The sequence below is a fragment of the Caretta caretta genome, chromosome 3 (assembly GCF_965140235.1).
Source record: "Caretta caretta isolate rCarCar2 chromosome 3, rCarCar1.hap1, whole genome shotgun sequence".
In the NCBI taxonomy this organism is placed as follows: Eukaryota; Metazoa; Chordata; order Testudines; family Cheloniidae; genus Caretta; species Caretta caretta.
In genome coordinates this window covers 60185012-60207003 of record NC_134208.1, presented here as the reverse complement: position 1 = coordinate 60207003, position 21992 = coordinate 60185012, and the positions used below count along the sequence as shown (strand labels likewise).

General features: G+C 41.1%; 1 protein-coding gene and 1 long non-coding RNA gene across 3 annotated transcripts in view; one reads left to right on the top strand and one right to left on the bottom strand.

Moving 5' to 3' along the window:
• The first annotated feature begins 281 nt into the window (after positions 1–281).
• Positions 282–21770, top strand: TMEM30A (transmembrane protein 30A). Its single transcript, XM_048845908.2, has 7 exons — positions 282–836; positions 7537–7653; positions 9430–9537; positions 12013–12100; positions 15542–15685; positions 16611–16817; positions 19548–21770. The coding sequence occupies exons 1-7, from the start codon at positions 579–581 to the stop codon at positions 19739–19741; spliced, it is 1116 nt and encodes a 371-aa protein (XP_048701865.1). The 5' UTR covers positions 282–578; the 3' UTR covers positions 19742–21770.
• Positions 9534–21992, bottom strand: part of LOC142071526 (uncharacterized) — a 28328-nt gene continuing 15869 nt past the window's right edge. For both annotated transcript variants that reach the window (XR_012667597.1, XR_012667598.1), the window contains one exon: positions 9534–11098. This is a non-coding gene — a long non-coding RNA (uncharacterized LOC142071526). The remainder of the gene's footprint in view (positions 11099–21992) is intronic.

The window sequence follows — 21992 nt, the reverse complement described above, 5'->3', positions numbered from 1 at the left end:
GCGCCAGCCCACGCGGCAGCTCGCTGACTCGAAAGGCGCAGCTCAGGCGGCCTGACTGGCTCCCCCCGCCCCGCCCCGCCCCGCCGGATGACGTATTTGCGTCTCTGCACAGGACAAGAGTCGCTGTTCGTAAGGCAGCGCAACTCGATCACGCGACGCCTCCACTCTGAGCGTCGTACGCCTCAACGGGGGCGGGGGAGAGAAAAGATTGCGCGCGCGTGGTTTCTCGCGCTCTCTCTGCGCATGCGCCATCAGGGCGCGGGCAGGGAGCGCCGGCTGCGCCGGAAGGGTGGAGGTTAATGGCTCTTATCATCATCGATTATGCGCCCTAGATCCAACCAAGCCCCTGCCTCACCCACTGCGACGGCGCATGCGCAGGTTGGGGGAAGGCGGGCGGAAGAAGGTGGGCCCGGTCACCCGAGCTGGTGACGTTTGTTTGTTGTTAGTGGCTCCGCGGGTGCGGAACTGTCCCCTTCCTCACGCGCAGGCGCAGTGTTCTCCCGTTCCTCACTGGCCCGAGCGGAGGCGGCGTCGGTTCGCGAGCGGAGCGCTGGCTGCTCCCCCTGCTCGGCGGCCCCATGGCGGTGAACTACAGCGCGAAGGAGGAGGCGGACGGGCATACATCTGGAGTGGGGGCCGCGGGCGGCGGGGCCGCCGGCGGGGCGGGGAAGAGCCGCAAGCCGGATAACACGGCATTCAAGCAGCAGCGCCTGCCGGCCTGGCAGCCCATCCTGACCGCGGGCACCGTGCTGCCCGCCTTCTTCATCATCGGCCTCATCTTCATCCCCATCGGCATCGGCATCTTCGTCACCTCCAACAACATCCGCGAGTACGAGGTGAGGGTCGGGACGGGGCGCGGGCTGCCGGGCGCCCCCTCTTGCGGCGGTTACCGGCGCTGGGGTCTCCCGGCCGCGGGGGGCGACGGGGCTGGCGGCTCCCTGTTCTCAGCTGGTGCCTGAGCTCCCCCTGGGCGCCTCTCGGTGAAACCTTGGCAGAGGGTGAGCGGGGGCGATCGTGAGCGCAGGAAACGTTGGGAGAAGGGAGCTGGGCTTTCTAAACCCAGGCCGGCCGCTTCTGGGAAGTACCCTGTAGGGCCCCAGCTGTACAGTACTGGCCGGGGGGCGGGGGGTGTAGCTAATACGTCTCTGCCTTCCATAATTTACCACATTATGGTTGAGATTGCAAATGCTACTCTGAAACACAGAGAAAAATCCCCAGCCTGGACAATAACGGGAAGACCCTGTCTTCCACATGGAGCTTCCGTCAGACCAGGGTCAGGTGAGGTAGGTTTTGTAGGTAGTATGACAGTCTAGCAGCCTGCAGGATTAAAGGGGTTCTGCTGCTCCACTGGGCATTGCCAGATCCTTCCTGTCTCTTCATGCTGTTGTGGTTGATGTGGTTTTAGAGGTGAAAAAATGGCTTCTGTAGGAAATGACTGTGTTTGTCAATTTGGTCAAATGTTAATGTTCTTTTTTTGAATTACTTGTTTATCTCTTGCACTGACTAATGGAGGTTGAAAGAACGTCGAGTGGTAGACTCAAAACACTAAAGATGACCTTGCCTACTATCCTGAGCATCCTCCCTTGATACTGATTTCTCTAGCACAGTGGTCTCCAAACTTTTTACACCCAAGATCACTTCTTGAATTTAAGGGCAACCCAGGATCTACCTCATCCATTTCCCCAAGGCCCCTCTCACTCCATTTCCCCCCCCACCCTCGGTCACTCGCTCTCCCCCACCCTCACTCACTTTCATCGGGCTGCGACAGGGGGGTTGGGGTTTGGGAGGGGACACACGGGCTCTGGCCTGGGGCCGAGGGGTTCACAGTGTGGGAGGTGCTCCGGGCTGAGCCTGGGACACGGGGTTGGGGTGCAGGAGGGAGTGAGGGGTGCAAGTTCTGGGAGGGAGGTTGGGGCAGAGTGTTGGGGTGCAGGAGAGGGCATGGGGTGCTGCCTCTGAGAGGGAGAGTCAGGGCTGGGGCAGGAGGTTGGCTGCAGGAGGGGCATTGGGGTGCTCGCTCTGGGAGGGGGCTCATGGCTGTTGCAGGAGAGTGTATGGGGTGTAGTAGGAGGTATGGGGTGCTGGCTTCAGGAGGGGGCTCAGGGCTGGGGGTTGGGGTGAAGCCTCCTGCCGGGCGACACTTACCTTGGGTAGCTCCCAGTTGGTGGTGCAGCAAGTCTAAGGCAGGCTCCCTGTCTGCCCCAGCCCCACATCACTCCCGGAAGGGGCCAACATGCCCCTGAGGCCACGGGGGGGGGGGGGGGGGGAGGGGGAATGTGGCTTCACACACTGCCCCTCTTTGCAGGCACTGCCCCCACAGCTCTCATTGGCCAAACCCTGTCTCCTCCTCCCCCATGGGGCCGCGTTGGCCGCTTCCAGGGGTGGTGTGGGGCTGGGGGAGGCACGGAGCCAGCCTTAGCGGCAGCCCCACTACACCACCAGAGATCACAATCGACTGGGAGAGTTCATAGGATCGACAAGTCAATTGCAAACAACAAGTTGGTGACCACTGCTCTAGCCTGGTCAGCATACATTTCAACACTAGGACCTTGATTTCACTAGGAAAAAAGATGGCTTTTTTCCACGTTTACTAACACATGGTAAAATCCTAGTGTGGACAAGGCAAATATAGTTTAATGCTAATAGCCGGCTGAGGTAAACATCTGTAGCATGTTAAAAGTCGTGTTTATTTTTTTGGTGATAAAAATCACATTTTTTCCTAGTATGGATGCTCTCTAGAAGCCTGACATGTCAGAGATAAATTTAGCAGTAAATGCACCAAAGGTGTGTGCTCTTCAGTTTGCATTTTCCAGTGACAGTGCAGTATAAATACTCAGACAATACTTTGCGTCTGGTACTTAGCTACAGCTTTCATATAAACCCTTAAGCTTTGGCTTTACAACTCTTAAAAAGCTCCAAGCTGAAAAGTTGCACGTCATCATCAAAAACAAACTTGCCATCATTGTTAAATCTGATCAGCTCTTAGTTTCTCTGTTGTGTTGACTTAGACCCTGATTTTGCAAACACTTACATATATGCTGCTTTCAGTAGTACCATTTAAAACAGTGGATTTACTTGCAGTAATAAGGTGAAGCGGATATGAGGCTGCAGATTGAGCCCCTTAAAAATACACTTTGGTGTGCAGATCGAATCATACTGAATCATACCAGTTATATAAAAAACAGGATTGTTCACTTTTGTCTATCAATCAGTGGAGATAATTTCCTTGAGGAGTGAAGATGGAGTAGTTGTGGAATCGATTTCATTTGCTAGATTGAAAGAGTGTCTGAGATTTTTCATTTGTATATCTCTGTTCAAATGTTGTGTAACACTACCATAATACAATATGCAAAGGAATATAAATATCAGACTACTTAAAAATAAATCCTCAAAGGAAAGGAATTTGAAAGATAAGGTAGAAATGTACTTCATGTTCTCCCAGTATTGTGTGTGCTCTTAATTGCTTTCTAAAAATATACATGCCTTTCTGCCCAGATTTGAGGCCACACATCCCATCTCCAAATCAACCCTGAGTTTCTTAAAAGAACCCAGTTGGATTTGATAGTGTAACTTCTTGAAATAACACTTAGGATAGACATGTAAACTCTAAATTTGAGTGTTACTTTAATGATTGGAACAAGAGTAAAAAGGTGTTGCTTCTAACACATTAACCACCATTGTAGCTGATCGTTTCTTTAAAGAAACAAATTTTCTTAGCTTTGTTCTAGAATAAATTATTAAAACAAAAAATATTTAAAATCAAAGGGCAAATTTTTCAGAGCAGAGTGCCTGAAGTTAAGGCTCTGAATCTATATTTAGATAACTAAATTTATGTAGTCTGATTTTCAGAAAAGCTGTGCCCTCCCAGCCTCAATGAGTATGTCTGTAGTGCATCTGGGAGTGAGCCTCCCAGCCCAGGTCCACAGATTTGTGTTAGTGGAGCTCATGCTAGTGTGAGAAAAAAAGTTGTATAAATATTGCAGCTCAGGCTTTCTAACCTAAGAGGTAGGGTGGGCTTGGGAGCCACAGTGTCAAAGCAGTGTCTACACAGCTGTATTGAATTTAGCATGCTAACACAAGACTGTGAACCCAAGCTGGGAAGCTTGCTGCCAGATGCAGTGAAGACATACCGTGTGAGGTCAGTTGTGCTTCAGTTACTTAATATTTTTGAAAAATGTGCTGCTTTTATTTAGGTGCCTAGGACCTTGACCTAACAAACATTTGCACACGTGCTTCACGTTTCTTGCATGAGTAGTCCCAGTGATTAAAGTTAAACATGTGGATAAGTGTTTTTGGGATTGGGGGCCTAAATATAGACTAAGAAGCTGTAATTGGAAGTTCCCAGTTGTGAAAATTTTGGCCTAGTTTCTTACATTTTATGTACTATTTGCCTTTTTCAGCTTGGTTGGGAAACATTCTGTTAATTTTCTTTTTGGGGTTCTTATATTGAGACTAAGACCATAGTGTCTATATAAGTACATAAAATAGACCTGCTAGCTGTAGAGGAATGTTTATTTAAAAATAAATAAATAAATAAATCTGTTCCCACTGTTTTTGACAAGTTAAGGTTCAATGGCATGGAATATACGTTGTGATAGTGATAAAAGATTATATCCCAATGGGGATCATTCATTTATTTCCCAGACTCTTTAATGATTGTCTTTTTAAAGATACATAACCAAATTTTCTTCTGCAGTCTAGCCCCCTTGTGCGGCAACAGACCTGTTGGATTCTCTTGGCATGAGTAAATCCCTAACTGGCAGAGAACCATTTTAGTTGTTTTCTATGCCATTCTTGCAGTCTCTGGAATGGAAAAAAGGGTGTGGGCTGGAATGTGAATGTGCCAGGGCCATTTCTGGCTTACATATTGTCCTTTCAGAGCCATAGCTAGCTGGCATATTTTAGAGTAGCCTATATGCCTCTCTGAAATAATCCAGAGCTGACAAATAGAGCCCTGCGGGGATTCAAAATTTGTATCTGCGTCCAATCCGTGATCTGCGGTGTAAAAGCGCTATATAAAAAACAGTAATAAAGGAAGGGGATCTACCCCACCGCGGCAGCCCCCGAGCTGGGGCTGGGAAGGAGTGGGGTCTCTCCCCTGCCGCAGCAGCCACAGAGCTGAAGCTGGGAAGTAGGGCTGTCTCTCCCTGGCAGCCACAGCCCTGGAGCTGGGGAAAGTTGCCCCTATCTCTGGCCGCCGCCCTTGACATCCCAAATTCCCTCCCACCCCCTCTTCTCACCCCATTGCCCCCTGCCCCCTATTCTCCCCAAGGCCACCACGTCACCTTACATGTGCGTCTTCTCCAGGGTCCAGGCACCTAATTATTGGAGCCATGCCTGCATGGCTCCACTAATTTAGATGTGTGGCCCTTCATTCTCTTGTGTGCGGTCACCCAGGCACGCATCTTAGAGGGAACTATCTGCGGACCACCTGAATGACGCTCGCGGACCACTGGTGGTCCACGGCCCACAGTTTGAGAACCTCTATTCTAATACATTTAATAGCAGTCTGAGTGAGTGAATAATTCCACCTCTTACTGTAAGCAAACGTGTTTATTCTGTCTCCTGTTTAAAAAATAATGGTTGTATTGGTTTTATTTATGAAGGGGGATGTATAAGAAGCAATTTAAGCATACTTCGTTAGTCCTGATCACTCACCTAAATGTCAAGTAACAATATATAGGTTTCACGCTGATTTTCGTTCCAGTTGTCATTAATTGAAATATGGAAGCTTTCCAACTGCTTTAACGTAACATAAAATTACATATCCTTTACGTAAGGCGCTTTCCGAGCATTTTCTGAAATTCTGATTAGGTCACATAAACATACTTCAGAGGATAGGTAGTGTGTTCATAGCAGTCCAGTTTAAAAAAAAAAATTGTTGGATGGAAAACAAGTATATGGCTAGCAAAAAGGTGTCTTCAGTGTCTTACCAGTTTCTCTTGCTTTCTTTTCCTCTACCCAGGGAACAGTGCAGCAAGTGTTGGATAAATTTAAATTATTTAGGAATCATTCAGGAGCTGAAACATCACATTGAAAATCAATTCTAAAAGATACTGGTAAACTGAGCCAGGTCTAAAGCAGTTTTTTTAAACTATCAATAATGTATACAGAATGGTTGTCCAATTATTTACTTAATCAGGATGAACAAAATTGACCTATAACAGAGCAGTTAAGTGTGCTATCAATTATAGGTGACCCACAAATGAAAAAAAATATGGGGTTTGTTCTTTCTCTTTCTGCATTACTGCTACTATCAATTACTGTTTAATATTTGTATTACCATAGAGACAAGAGGCCCCAATCAAGAGTGTGGTCCCATTGTTGGTATACAAACATGTAGAGAGAGAGAGAGATTTTCTACTTCATAGAGTTTGCAGTCAGTTTTTTAAAGACCTGACATTTTAAAATACAAACTGCCTTTTTAGCCTTAAAATAACAAGCTTTGTTTTTTAATGTAGGACTCTTTGGCTGACTAGAGAATAGAGTGGGTTCTGGCTATTAAGGTCTGTGTGAAAGATACTTCATCCTAGGTTTGGATTGCCATAGAAAAACTATCAATTGTTGACAACAGGTGTCAGTACAATACTAGTTCAACTGCTGTTTAACTGCCTGGATAGATCAGGACAGACTGGGCAGCACTGTTACAGATCTATATCCAAACACATTGCTGACAGAGGCTGCTGAAATGGTGCTATTTCCAAGTGAACACAGGGCCTAAAACTTATTTATTTTTTAGATAACCCTATTTAATTCAAGCTTCTTGGCGACACTCAAACCTGGTATACACTAGAAAAAGTATTGTTGATAATGGGGGTTGGCAATAGGTTCAACTGCAACAATAGACCAGACAAAACAGTGTGCAATAGCCTTTCAGAAAACCATCCAAACAGTTCAAATTATCACTGATCCTTCAGGACACAGTGCAAAATTCATGCATTTACATACTTTGCAATAAAGATTTGTTGAAAACACCAAACAGGATGATGAGTTGACCCATGTATATATTCTGAGGTTTTTAACTCTTCATATTAATGTTGTTTGAATAACATAATTTTAAAAGTTAGGTAATCCACAATCAATCAAATAAATACCGATGGTATTTTCCACTATCCAGGGGTAATCTGTTCTTCGTAGCTTTCTTTAAAGACATGCCAACATCATTGTCTTAATATCTTACATTAAGAGCTAGCCTTTCAAAAGCACCCAGCAGATCCCAGGTTTGGGTTCCGAGTGCTTTTGAAAATCTTGCCTCATTATTTAGGTGCCTAAATGGGGAGTAACAGTGTATTAAGTAAACCTCCAGGTGTTGATTTGTTTTTAGCACAGACATTCTCTCCCCTCCCCCCCTTCTGTGATGTGAAAAATCCACCTGTGAAACCTTAATTCTCTATGAAGTCTTCTGTGTAGGAATATTCTTTGGATTTGAGATGGAGCTGATTGAGAAACAGCAGAGATTACGTCAGTCTGTTTGGTTTAGTAATCGTGATATATGTCTTTCTCTCTTTGTAACTCAGTATCCTCTTTCTCTTGCAGATTGATTACACAGGAACTGACTCTTCTAGTCCCTGCAATAAATGTTTGAACGTGTCCTGGAATAGCACACCACCTTGTACTTGCACCATTGACTTTATACTGGATCATCCCTTTGAGGTCTGTTACTTTGTGTGTGAGTTGCCATCAGAATTACTCATAATTTTACGTTCATGCCTTTTGCATTTTATCATTGCTTTTGTAAGGTATTGTACTAGCTATCTTCACATCTGCTTACTTAAGTCAAAAAACTAAATTTGTATGTTAGAGGAACATCATATTTGCCTTATTCTTAAAAATTAAATCCTGTTATGCTCTTCTCTTCATCCATCAACTAATCCTGTGTGTTGTATGTCTTCTCCACAAACTACATCTGGTACAACAGGTTTGAATCAGGTCTTAATTTATTTATCATCACCCAGAAATGTGTAACATTAACTGGATCCGTGAGTCACGAATCCATAGATTTACCATGTGAGTCTTTAACAGTCTGTACTGAGCTTTTTATTAAATTCTGTTTCTGTTGCACCACTGATGGTACAATATGAGGGAGCATTTGCATAGACTGCCTGCTGATGTTTTAACTATCATTAACCAGGGTTAGATGACCCTGTTGTATAGATGCAAGTGGCCAACGTACATTAGCACTCCCAGTCATTGATGGAACCGCCCAGGTGGTAGTGCAACTAAAGGAGATTTTGACAATAAATTCATTGTAAACAAGGCTTGCAAACTAGCTTTATGAATGTCCCTGAGGGCATTCAGTTTTACAAGTTTGGGGGTCTTATGTTTTAAAAGAAAATTTGAGTTTCTGTGTGAATTTCAGAAACACTCTGTATAATGTAAAGATTTGGAAAATTGGGACTACTTGAATTGCGCAATACCGTGTGACCATATGCTGCCTGATCACTCCTGTGTTGTAAGTGAGAGACCCAGATCAGAATATCCAATAGTCCTGTGGTTGGAGCGCTCTTCTGACAAGTGGGAGACCACTGTTCAAATCCATTCTCCCCTTCAGATGGGGTGGGGAGGAACTGAGCCTGGGTGTCTCATATTCCAGGTGAGTCCTCGGAGTGGGCTAAAAGTTATAAGGAAGGTGGCTGCTGCTCCTCCGTTGTTTCATGCATAGGCGCTAAGCCGTCTGACTCCAGGAGAGGAGTATCCCAGTTGTGGATCACAAGCAAGCTTAGATGCCTCTCTGCAGCCCAGATTTTGCCAGTGAAAATCCATGAGAGGGATTGGGCTTATGATACACCACTCTCGTTGGCATTTCCCATTGGCTAGGTTAGGCAAGGAGCCACCTAACTTGATGGCTTGTGTGGATCACAGCTTTAGTAACCTATCTCTCCGCATTCATTGTATAGAAAAGCTAGGCTAAGAACCTAACTCAGGATTCATGGATTCCATTATTCTTTCAGAGATTTTTCTAGGTGCCTAAAAATTAGGCACACCAATACTCAGCATTGCTGTGCCTAAGTCCCTTTGTGGATATGGGCCTTAGTATTGGATACAGTGAGTGTGGGAAGCCCCTTGAACTTAGATATTGACACTAAAGAAACTTTCATTGTTGCCTCTGAATTGTTAAACAGCGAATGTAAGGTATTTCAGAATTTCTTGATGATGACTTGTGATATGTGAGGCTAGAAGGACACAACTTGTCTTTCAGATGCCAGGCTGAGTTTACAATACTGGAAGTATAAAACATTTTGTTTTGATTTGTCTCCTGAGCAAATATATTATGAATATTACTGATCTAGAATAAATATAGAATATCAGTATGTAAATATTTGTCAATTTCCTGGCTGTATCAACACATTAATGTATCTGATGGATCGTTATCTTATGTATTGGTGTTATTGAGTATCCTCTTTCAATCTGCCACCTTGTATTTTGCAGACCAATGTGTTTATGTATTATGGACTGTCCAACTTCTATCAAAACCATCGTCGTTATGTGAAGTCTCGGGATGACAGCCAACTAAATGGCGATAATAGTTCTTTATTTGTAAGTAAACTTTATTTATGCTCAAGTCTAATCATTAGTAATAATTAGGTAACATAAATCAACATGCTGCAGAAGCATTTTCAACATTGAGGTGAAATAGACACTTCTCTTTATGTAGTAGGAGACATTGTCAAAGAATCAGTGTTATACTGGTGACTTCATATATGTTCCATTAAATGGACATTCTGTACTTCTATCTGATGGATTGTGGTACAGTAGATTGATCATTGCTCACTGCAAATAAATGTGTTCTGATTAGCTTAGATCTGTGGTGCTTTTCAGGCAGTGAAACCAGTTTAGCTCCATCTGTTCTGTCTGAAGTTTTATCTTTCACTAATGAACAATGCCCAGCTAGATAGCAGATTTCAATGCTTAGAATTGGATACTCAGATTCAGCATTCCAGTTGATTAGCTACTAGTTATCAAATATCAGTACTAAAATGCATGTATTCAAAACAACTATGTGAAGTTTCTCATGGCCACTTTAGGCATGATTTATCTTCTACAGGCGGTGTGGGAACACAAAGGATAGGAATAAATGGTCAGTTTTCACTGTGGAGAGAGGTAAATAGCGGGGTCACCCAAGGATCTGTACAGGGACCTACGCTGTTCAACATATTCTTGAATGATCTGGGAAATGGGATTAACAGTGAGGTGGCAAAATTTACGAACTATAAAAAATCACTCAAGATAGTTAAGTCCAAAGCAAACTGCAAAGAGTTAGAAATCTGAGTGACAGAGCAACAAAATGGCAGATTGGTGCAAAGTAATGCACGTTGGAAAACATATCTAACCACTATGCATACAAAATGATGGGGTCTAAATTAGCTGTTCCCACTCAAGAAAGAGATCTTGGAGTAATTGTGGATAGTTCTCTGAAAACATCTGCTTACTGTGCAGCAGCAGTCAAAAAACCTAACAATTTTATGAACCATTAGGAAAGGGATAGATAATTAAACAGAAAATATCATAATGCAACTATATAAATCCATGGTGTACACACATCTTGAATACTGCATGCAGTTCTGGTCACCCCATCTCAAAAAAAAATACAATTGGAAAAAGTATAGGAAATGGCAAAAAAGAATGAGTATGAGGAGAGATTAAGAAGAGTGGGACTGTTCATCTTAGAAAAGAGATGACTGAGGGGGATATGATAGAGATCTATAAAATCATGAATGGTGTGGAGAAAGTGATGAGAATGTTATTTACCTTTCACATAATACAAGAACTAGGGGTCACCCAGTGAATTGATAAGCGGCAGGTTTAAAACAAACATAAGGAAGTACTTCTTCACATAAGGCACAGTCAACCTGTGGAACTCATTGCCAGGGGTTGTTGTGAAGGCCAAAAGTATAACTGGGTTCAAAAAAGAATTAGGTTAATTAATGGAAGATAGGTCCATCAGTGGCAAATAGCCAAGATGATCAGGGATGCAACCTCAATCTCCGGGTGTTCCCGCTTCTGGCAGTCAGCGATTTAGGGACTGGACGACAGGGGATGGATCACTTGATAATTGGTCTGTTCTGTTCGTTCCCTTTGAGGCATCTGGCACCAACCACTGTTGGAAGACAAAGTAGTGGGTTAGATCGACCATTAGTCTGACCCATTTGGGCCATTCTTATGTTCTTAATTAGGCCATGTCTAAACTATGGGTGCTACAGTAGCATAGCAGTGGTGCCATAGCTATGCCCTTTAGTGTAAGACATAGACTACAGTGACAGAATGGGTTTTTCCATCACTGTAGGAACTCCATGTACCCAAGGGGCTATAGCTAGGTCAGTGGAAGCATTCTTCCATCAGGCTAGCTGCATCTACAGTTGGGATTAAGTCAGCATATCTGTGGTGCTCAGGGTATGCAGTTTACATATCTGTAGCTATGTCGACCTAACTTTTAAGTGAAGACTGGGCCTTCGGCTCTTGATAAGGGAGTTGTTGGCTATTTGCGGCTCCAGCAGATACTTCTCCCTCTGTTCCCTGTGACCTTTATAAAAGGGTGGGAGAGTTCCAGTAAGTAACTTGGATGCTTTGTCTCAAAACATTTTACATTTTAATTTAATAATATTTATTGGTCTTTTATAGGTAGATAAATATTTTACTGTTAAGTGCCTAAGTCTTTTTTTCAGATAGTCAACTTTCTCAATGGTTTAATGGTGGAAATATTATTTAAATATATTTTGGGTATGCTGAAGCATTAGATCAAAAGCATACAAAAACTCCACTATATAGAGAATTGATTAAAAAAAAACCTTTATAGTCTACAATGTATGCACTATGTGGATTCTGAACTCTGTCTGATTCAGTTTTTGTTTAGTGAGTAAAAACTATTACAATTAATATTAAAAACGATATTTTAAATAGTTTAGACTTTTGGCAATTCAAGTTATGATGTTCAAGGCATACAGAAAATGTAGTTTATAATGGGATTAGTTAGCTGCAGATCTCAACTATCTCTTCTTTTCTTTTAAATATTAGAATCCCAGTAAGGAGTGTGAGCCTTACCGCACGAGTGAGGGTAAACCCATTGCTCCTTGTGGAGCTATTGCCAACAGTATGTTTAATGGTATGGTATTTCTTTTAAACCACCTTATAAAAATATCAAGACGCTTTTGCAATCTGGTCCACACGTCAAATTGTGCTATAAATTATTTGAAATTGATTAAAAATGTTCGAGGATTTTGTCTTTAAATTAGACAAGCTTTAGCTGTGCAGAGCAAATAGATTTTGTTATACTTGAGTGCTGGAGGGGAAACATGCTAGGGGAACTGCTACTGCTTATTTTCCTTCTGAAACTGTGTTATCAGATTCATTCAATTATGGCAGCAAGGGTTGGGGATAACTTCCACATGGCACTGGCTGTTATGTTTATCTAGTGTGTGTGTGTGTGTGTGTGTGTGTGTGTGTGTGTAGTACTGTATATAAAATAAAATATATGGAGCTCTGGGTGAAGGGTCAGAATCTGTGGGGAAACATGGGCAAACAGCAGGGACAAAGGAGAGCAGAGGAAATGTAGAGGGGAAATCTAATAAATGGATATCTATATACGAATGCAAGAAATATGGGAATCACGTAAACTTGGTGGGATAATTCACATGACTGGAATATTGGATAGAGGGTGTAGCTTGTTCAGGAACAACAGGCAGGTGAAAGAAGGGAGGAAGCATTGCTTTGTATATTCAAAAATGTATACGCTTGCACTGAGGTTGACAGGGAAGTAGGCGACAGACTTGTTGCAAGTCTCTGGGTAAGGACAGAAGGGGTGATGTCATGGTAGGTGTCCACTGTAGACTACTAGGAAGAACAGGTGGATGAGGCTTTTTTTTTAAAGAACAAATAAAGATAAATAAAATCCATCCAAAAACACAGAACTTGGTGATGGGGGATTTCAACTACCTGGACATCTGTTGGGAATATAATACAGCATGGCACAGCTTATGCAACAAGTTCTTGGAATGCACTGGTGACAACCTTTTATTATAGCAGGTGGAGAAAGCCACTGGGGGAGAGGCTATTCTAGATTTGATTCTGATAAACAGAGGAACTATTTGATGATCTGAAAGTGGAAGGCAGCTTGGGTGAAAATGATCATGAAATGATAGAGTTCATGATTCTGAGGAATGGTAGGAGAGAAAACAGCAGAATAAAGATTATGGGCTTCGAGAAGGCAAACTTTAGCAAACTCAGAGAATTGGTAGGTAAGATCCCATGGGAAGAAGTCAAAGGGAGAAAAAAAGAGTTCACAAGAGTTGTCAGATTTTTAGAGAGACATTATTAAGGGCACAAGAGCAAACTATCCCAGTGTGTGGGAAATGTAGGAAAGATAGGAAGTTTGGTAGGGATCATGCTGGCTTAACCAGGAGATCTTCGGTAACATGAAACTCAATAAAGAGTCATACAAGAAGTGGAAACTTGGTCAAATTACAAAGGATGAATATTAAAAAAACCAGAAGCATTTGGGGACAAAATTAGAAAGACTGATGCACAAACCAAGATTAACCTTGCTAGGAATATAAAGGGTAACAAATACATGGGAAGCAAGAGGAATACCAAGGGCCCAGTAGGCCCATTACTTAATGAGGAGGGAAAGACAGAAACAAGAAATTGCACCAATGGCATAAGTGTTAAATGCCTTTTGTGCTTGTTTTCACCAAAAACAAGCACAGTGATTGGATGACTAACATAGTGAACACCAGTGTAAATGGTAGGATCTAAGACTAAAATAGGAAAAGAACAAGTTAAGAATTACATAGACAAGCTAGATGTCATCAAGTTGGGAAGGCCTGATTAAATCCATCCTAGAATAGGTAAGGAACTGGCTGAAGAGATCTCTAGAATCATAGAATATCAGGGTTGGAAGGGACCTCAGGAGATCATCTAGTCCAACCTCCTGCTCAAAGTAGGACCAATCCCCAATTTTTGCCCAAGATCCCAAATGGCCCCCTCAAGGATTGAACGCACAACCCTGGGTTTAGCAGGCCAATGCTCAAACCACTGAGCTATCGCTCCTTCCCCCCCCCCCCATCTCTGAGCCATTAGCGATTATCTTAGTAGTCATCAATGGTTCACAGTCAAGCGGGAAGGGCAAATCAGAGTGGGGCCCTGCATGGATCTGTCCTGGGTCTGGTTCTATTGAATATCTGCATAAATTATTTAAATTATTACATAGAAAGTACACTTACGAAGTGTGTGGATGATACCAAGCTGAGAATAGTTGCAAGCCCTTTTGGGGACAGAATTAGAATTCAGGATGATCTTGACAAAATGGAGAAATTGTTGTTAAATTCAAGGACAAATGCAAAGTACTACACTTAGAAAGGAATTATCAATTGCACAAATACAAAGTGGGAAATGGCTGCCTAGGAAAGAATATTGCAGAAAAGGATCTGGGGGTTGAGTGTATCAGAAATTAAGAGTCAACAATTTTTAAATCTGTTGCAAAAAAAGTGAATATCATACTGAGATGTATTAGCAGGAGTGTTATAAGCAAGACACAAGAAGTAATTTTTGCACTCTGTTCAGCATTAATAAGGCTTCAGTTGGAATATTCTGTCCAGTTCTGGACATCATGCTTCAGGAAAGATTGGACAAACTGGAGCAAGTCCAGAGGAAAGCAACCAAAAATATTAAAGATCTAGAAAACATAACCTATGAGGAAAAATTGAAAAAATTGGGTTTCTTTAATCTGGAGAAGACAAGATTTGGGGGGTGGGGGGTGTGGATGGAAGATAACTGTCTTTAAGTATGTAAAAGGTGCTTTAAGAAAAGGTGAGAAATTGTTCTCCTTAATCACTGAGGACAGGACAAGAAGTAACGGGCTTAAATTGCAGCAAGGGAGATTTAGGTTAGACATTAGGAAAAACTTCGTAACTATAAGGGTAGGTAAGCACTGGAACAAATTACCTAGGGAGGCTGTGGAATCTCTGTCGTTGGAGCTTTTTAAGAACACGTTAGACAAACACCTGCCAAGGATGGTCTAGATCAGTGGTTCTCAACACCAGTCTGCCGCTTGTTCAGGGAAAGCCCCTGGCAGGCTGGGCCGGTTTGTTTACCTGCCACGTCCGCAGGTTTGGCCGATCGCGGCTCCCATTGGCTGCGGTTCACCACTCCAGGCCAATGGGGGCTGCGGGAAGTGGCGTGGGCCGAGGGATGTGCTGGCCACCCTTCCCGCAGCCCCCATTGACCTGGAGCGGCCCGGCCTGCCGGGGGCTTTCCCTAAACAAGCGATGGACTGGCTTTGAGAACCACTGGTCTAGATAATACTTAGTCCTGCCTCAGTGCTGTGGACTTGACCAGAAGACCTATCAAGATCCCTTTTAGTCCTACATTGTTATGATTCTGTAACACATTGTGTCCTATGAAACAATTCATTTACTCTGACAGTCATGGCTATAAATGCTGCCTTCTCCAGTTTGTGTGGAAGTATCAAATAATCATAAAAAGATGAAACTAGAGTCAGTTGAAGGTTTTTCTACCCCCTTTCTCTAACTTGAATTTCTCATATTAGATACGTTGGAATTGTTTCATGTTATTAATGAAACAAGGATCCCTATTACTTTGAATAAAAAAGGTATTGCTTGGTGGACAGATAAAAACGTTAAATTCAGGAATCCTTCTGGAAATGCAAATAATTTGACAGCACTTTTCCAAGGTAAGATCTTAAAATTTTATATTGAAAACATGTCAAACACATTTTAATAAAAAGCTATTGTTACTGATTTTTTTCTTTCTGTACAGCATTGTAGTGGGCATCCTAATATAACTGTGCTGTGGTTCTGCTAAAAATACCAAGCTCAACACTTTTTTTGCTATGCAGAGAGATAGTTTCGGTCATTTTCAGACAATCATATGTGTGTTTATTTTACTGTAGTATTTTTATTAATGATTTAAAATCAGTACAGTCGTCGAAAGAAACTGATATTTTAAAATGCTGGAATTAGAACATGTTATAATTCCCTGGCTATCTTTCTGAAATTCTAGAAAATCTCTTAAGTAAAGTTAGTGGATTGTCAAGCAAAACATGTCATAAACATAAAAAGAAAAATCAAGGCACGCTATTCTAACTTTATGAACTCTCATGGGGAATTAAGTCATATTATAATCCATTTATAATATGGATTGTGTAAAAAACTTTGTACCACTCAGACTACTTTTCTTTTTTGCGTTTCACTTAGTTTTGAACCATTCTGACTTTCAAATTGTAATATGCTAGCAGAGTGTTGTAATTGTTGGGTTGCTAACTCTGACAAATCCTACAACTCTTTAGATACCAAAAGTACTTCACTAATCTTAAATTTTAAAATATTTCTATTGATAGGTTCTGTAAAAATCATTTTTTTCCAAAATCTAATTTTTTTGACTGAAATTGATCTGAGTATGATCCTCTGGCAACTGTATTAATTCCTTGCATTGATTTATAATTGGCCAAAAACTAAATTACTTTTGATTGCCAATATCTGGAAAAGCACATACACCTCAGAGTCTTAGAAAAAAGTTCAAGTGCACACCAGTATCTAAACCTGAAAGATGTACCTCTTATCTAAATATTTCTAGTTAATTGAATTCTTTAATTTTAGGCACAACAAAGCCTGTGAACTGGCCCAAACCAGTGTATATGCTGGATTCAGAATCAGACAACAATGGGTTCATTAATGAAGACTTTATTGTGTGGATGCGTACTGCAGCATTGCCTACATTTCGTAAACTATATCGCTTGATTGAGAGAAAGAATAACTTGCAGCCTACCTTACAAGCTGGAAAGTACTCTTTGGAGATCACATACAGTATCCTTTATTGAAACTTTTAAAACTGCTAATATCGGAATATTTGAATGTATGTATTTGTAGCTTTCAGAATTTGTCAGATGTCAGTATTTCAGTTTTGAGAACATGTAATATGAAACTTTCGTTTTGAGATGAATTCAGAGAAGCTAATGCAGAGGATGTTTGTGAATAATATCCTTTTTGTACTTTATTTTAATGGTTGCATAGCAGAACCACATAGCATGTCTACTTGTAAATTAATGAAATTATCAGCCCAGTTTACTACTTGTGCAAAGAACACTGCTCTGTTAATTGGTTGGAAGAGGGCAACATAGCATCTATAGTGGAAGTAACCAGTTTGATACTGTAAAGAGTGCCCAAATGAATCACTAAAGAAAAGCCTGGCATTTATCAGACACATGGAAATTTTCTGGCCTAAACATTTCACATTTTTGATTTGTCCTCAAATGAGAACTGGTCCTTAGATTGTTTTGTAGGCTTTTGAATTGGTTTTTGCTGTGGAAACTTGAAGCTCTGAGAATGTTGAGGTGTGCAGAGACTTCTTGATGGGTTTTGTCAAACAGCCTGAGTTTTTAAAGTTCATAAACAGTGAATAACTTTGGGTCAGGAAGAATGTAGGATATGCTTGTGGAGTCTGCAAGATGTTTAAACCAATTAATTTTTGGTTCCAGAAAATTAGAAGCTTCAGGCACACTCTAGTGTAATCTGTTTAGTTTATGAGTTTTCGGTTCCTGGTCAAGAAATTCAGAAGCATGCTGCTGCACAGATTTCAGGATATACAGATGCACAAGTAAATCCATCTTGTGGCAGCGTTAGTCCTGGCATTTCTAAATTTTGAGTGCTTGACTTTGTAACTTTAGTCATTTTCTTTTACTAGTTTTTGTACGGAATTATTTATTTAGTGGCAGTAATGTGCTAAGTCCTTTAGACAGGTATAAAGACAATCATTCAGTTTAATATTTCACTGAGGAGAGAATGATAGTGCCTTTTGAGGAGCTGGTGGAGGCATGGCAATGCAAGGGATGGATTCCAGGTACAGGGCTTGCATGGTAAACCCAGAGACAAAGCTGGAGGACACTTACGGCTTGTCTTCGCTGCAGAGTTAACTTGGGCTCTTACTTGAATATTGTCCCTAAGCTAGTTCCTGACTATATACACAGATCCTAGCTCTGTTATGATGCTTTCAGCCCTAGCTATCTGGCCTGTCTGGGGCTATATGCTAAAGCATAGTGCTGCTTATGCATGGTCTGGTAACCAGTTCATTTTGTAGTGTGGGCACAGGCAAATCAACTCAGGAATGACTAGTCTGCCATTGCCTTCCCACAATCCTCCACCAGGCTGTATATTTTTTTTCTCTGTCTCTTCTGCATTTCCTGGTCCTAACGGGCCAAGACAAGCTCCTCATGCAGCTCCAAGAATGTAGCCTTCCTCATGTGGAAATTCTGGCCTCTGCTCATCATCCCAGCTCTCCATGACAATATAGTCCCATCACTCTGCTTGTGGTTCTGCTCCAGAAGCATTAGTCAGGTTGGAGGGATTCCATAGTGTTTAAAACCTGCATCAGCTATCTCCAATACTCCATGTCTGCATTCAGTCTTTGTGATCTCCTTAGCAAGGCACACTGCTGCATTCTCAGGGTGAAAAGCTGCTGTCAAAATGCCCCCTACCAGTGTCATGCCTGCATCTGCTTCCTGTTTCCAGAATGAGAGTTGCATTAATGCCAGCCGCAGATGTGTTGGATTCAGGCCATGCTACAAGTTAGAATGGAGACTACAGACAGAAATCTAGCATGTGACAGACTGGAAATGGTTTACTTCTGGTGGGCTAAGACCACTTCAGCACAGGTGCCCATAAAGGACCGACAAGTTTTTCCACAAAACACTGTGGAAATAGTTCATAGAGCCGTACAGCATTAAACCATAGGGTATTACCCCAGAAGTCTTAATGCTTCACATGTGAAAGTACAGCTCCCATGTGGACACAGTCCAGTGGATGCACTCGAGTATAGCTGTGCGCTGTCACCTTTTGTGGCTAGGTCTGTGCCGCTAATCATGTCCAGATTCAGTCATCTCAGTTACTTCTGCAGTGAAGACATACTAAAAAAGGGGAAGTAAAGCAGGCGGTTTGGGTGTAGTGAAGGGAGAAAGAAAGACTGTGAAAAGAATAGGAAATAGATGGGAGCCTTGAATGTGAAGGACCATCTCCCTCCACTTGTGGAAACTGTAGTCATTGGAGCTATGACAGTTTACACCAGCTGAGGATCTGCTCCATGACATGCTTAAAATTGATCTTGAAGGTGAATGAAAGTCAGTGAAGGGGTTTAATGAGATGGAAGTGGTCAGAGCAGCAGGTAAAGTAGATGACAGACTGAAGGTAGGTGAGAATCCAAAATACCAGACAGGAGGAAGAAAAGGGAGTTGCAGAGGTTGATATTAAAAATTTAGCAGGGTCTGTACAAGAATTCTTAATCATTTGTGCGACAAGCAGCTGTGTACTGGTCAGTGAGAGCCTTATTGTAATTATCCTTATTGTTGTCTTTCATTTTGCTGCACAGTAGTGGAAAGTACATGAAAACTGAGAATGAAAATTAGGTTACTAAGGAAATCAGATATTGGGGGAACGGTGTGTTACATTCTGTTACCAACTGAAATGATCTCAAGTTGTAATATGCCAGCCATACTTCTAATTAAATGACTGTAATTAGGGTGAATTTTCCTATATATTCTTCAGATTACCCTGTGTACAGTTTCGATGGACGGAAACGGATGATCCTGAGCACCATATCATGGATGGGAGGCAAAAATCCATTTCTGGGAATTGCTTACATCACTGTGGGGTCCATATGCTTCTTTCTAGGAGTTGTGCTGCTAGTCATTCATCACAAATATGGAAATCGAAACAATAGTGCGGACATTCCCAATTAATTTTGCATTCTGAAAACAAATGTACTGCATGTGCATCAAGGCCAGTCCAGAGTGGACCCAGTTTTTGATAGCTTAATCTGCTCATATTGCTTCTGAAGCTGGGTGCAAAACTATCTCTAAAGCCTTTATTCCCCTTGCTGTGGATTGACTTTTGAAAATGACGGGTATTTAATTAACTCTACTAATTTTATCTATGCTAATTGCATAAATGGTTTTCTGACGTTTGCCTCTTCCTAGGCAGGCTATATGATGCATATAGCCCCTATTCCCTTAATGCATCTGCTGCTTGTTTCTGTGCTATGTAATATATCCATATGATACTGTATGTATAGGTTGTGTGGAGAAAGGAGACTGTTTTAGGATATAGTATAAGTTGTTAACCATTCACAATGTCAGTGCTATTGAAAGGAAAAATAAGTCTTTAGTGTTTGTTCATGTCACTGTATTGTGTGCATAGGCTTTATGTTCCTTGCTGAGATGTTTAATATATTAAAGTTATAAAATATTTCCTGTGTCAAGTGTAAGTGTGTTACACATTAAATCTTCATAAAGTGCTGTTATAAATTCACATAACTCTGTATTTTAGATATCAGATATGCCTGGCATGGGAACTAACATCCACTGAAAATGTCAGGAGATCTGTCAACTGACTGTATGGGTGAATTTCCAAGTCTAGTTTCAACTTGAAAACAGTTGTTGAGATAAAAAAGCAACTTCGTTCTGAATATTTCTTTTGCTTGAAGTCCTATTTAGAACAGTTTTACCCATTGTACTTGTGATCTTGCTCTTCATGAGCAGCTTGAAGGTATTAATCAAGAAAAAATGAAGGAGTTCTTTCCAATCATAAATCTGGGTGGAATAACTATCTTGCTGGTGGAGGAACTTCCTTGTTCTGCTCTCGTTAGAAACGGGGTTTAGATGTTCAGAGCAGGCTTTGTTATAGTAAATCTAATGTAATATTTGGTTCCCTCATTATTTGGAAAAAATAAAACTGAAATTTAATTTTGAAGGTAAGTGTTCAAATCCTAAACTGAAAGAATTCATAGTTCTTGAAATGACTCCCTTTTCTTTTTACATAGATTGAGCTTGCCATGAAAGTCATTTAAATATCTGTTACAGGTAGTGTATGCTATTCCCTCGAATCTCAATATTAAAACCAGTTTCACTTTTTTTGGTTCATTCAAAGCTAACTGTAAATTGTAAGCTACTGCATTCTAGTAATTTTAGATAATGCACATTATACATTGTAATTTAAATGGCAGAGGTTACTTTACATGTAACTGGCTTGATAAAGTATCTGAATATTCAATATTGAATAAATGCTGCAAATTATTTATGTTGAAAATTTTGTCCTTAAACTTTTTTTTGCCTGGATTAATATGTATTGTATTCTGCTGAATAAGATGTACAGTTTCAATGCAGTTTAGCCACGTTTTAGTATTTCTGAAATCATATACACTTGTGGCAAAAAAACTTTGTTCATGTTTTAGTAGCTTAACTTTTAGTCAGTTTCTGAAATACACTGTATTAGTATATCAGTTTTGAGGAGATCTGACCATTTTTTACTGAATTGCTTGTTTCCTTGTGTAGTATTTCAAGTTAGCAGTGAAAATATTCCTTTGTATACCATGTGAAATGAGATTAAACTAATAATTTAGATAACATACAAACTAACATTTATTTTATGTACTTGACTGCACCATAGAATGTGGCAGTGCAACACATGATGATTTTATGTCCAAAAGAACAGTTTACTATTTTTTGAAAGAGTTGGTTTCATAAATGTCATTGTCGTTACAGAATTGGGGCATATAACTTTGATTAATATCTCCACACAGCATAATAGAAAAGCTGCACAAAAGATGTTAGGTTAAAAAAAATCACTTTAAACTATAGAGTAGTTGCTAGATCTTATTCACTGAACTAGTAAGGGCACTTATCTCAATTGCTGGTTATTTAAATATTTTGATTTTTGTAAATGTTTTTTTTGGCTGGTATTTGTCAACTCAATAAAGGTAAACTGAATATATTTTGCTGTGTTCATAATCAATATGTTAAATATAAGGAGTGCTTCCTCTTGAGTTACATGCAACAACTGAAATACCATTTCAGGTGAAGAACTGATTCTAGCAATATGTAAATATCACTTTTTGACTGGTTTGAGAATATTTTCTTAGGGCAATATGTTTCCTCTGGTGTGCAGAATATGTAACTTCATTCCCTAATCTTGCTGTTACTCATGACTGTCTCT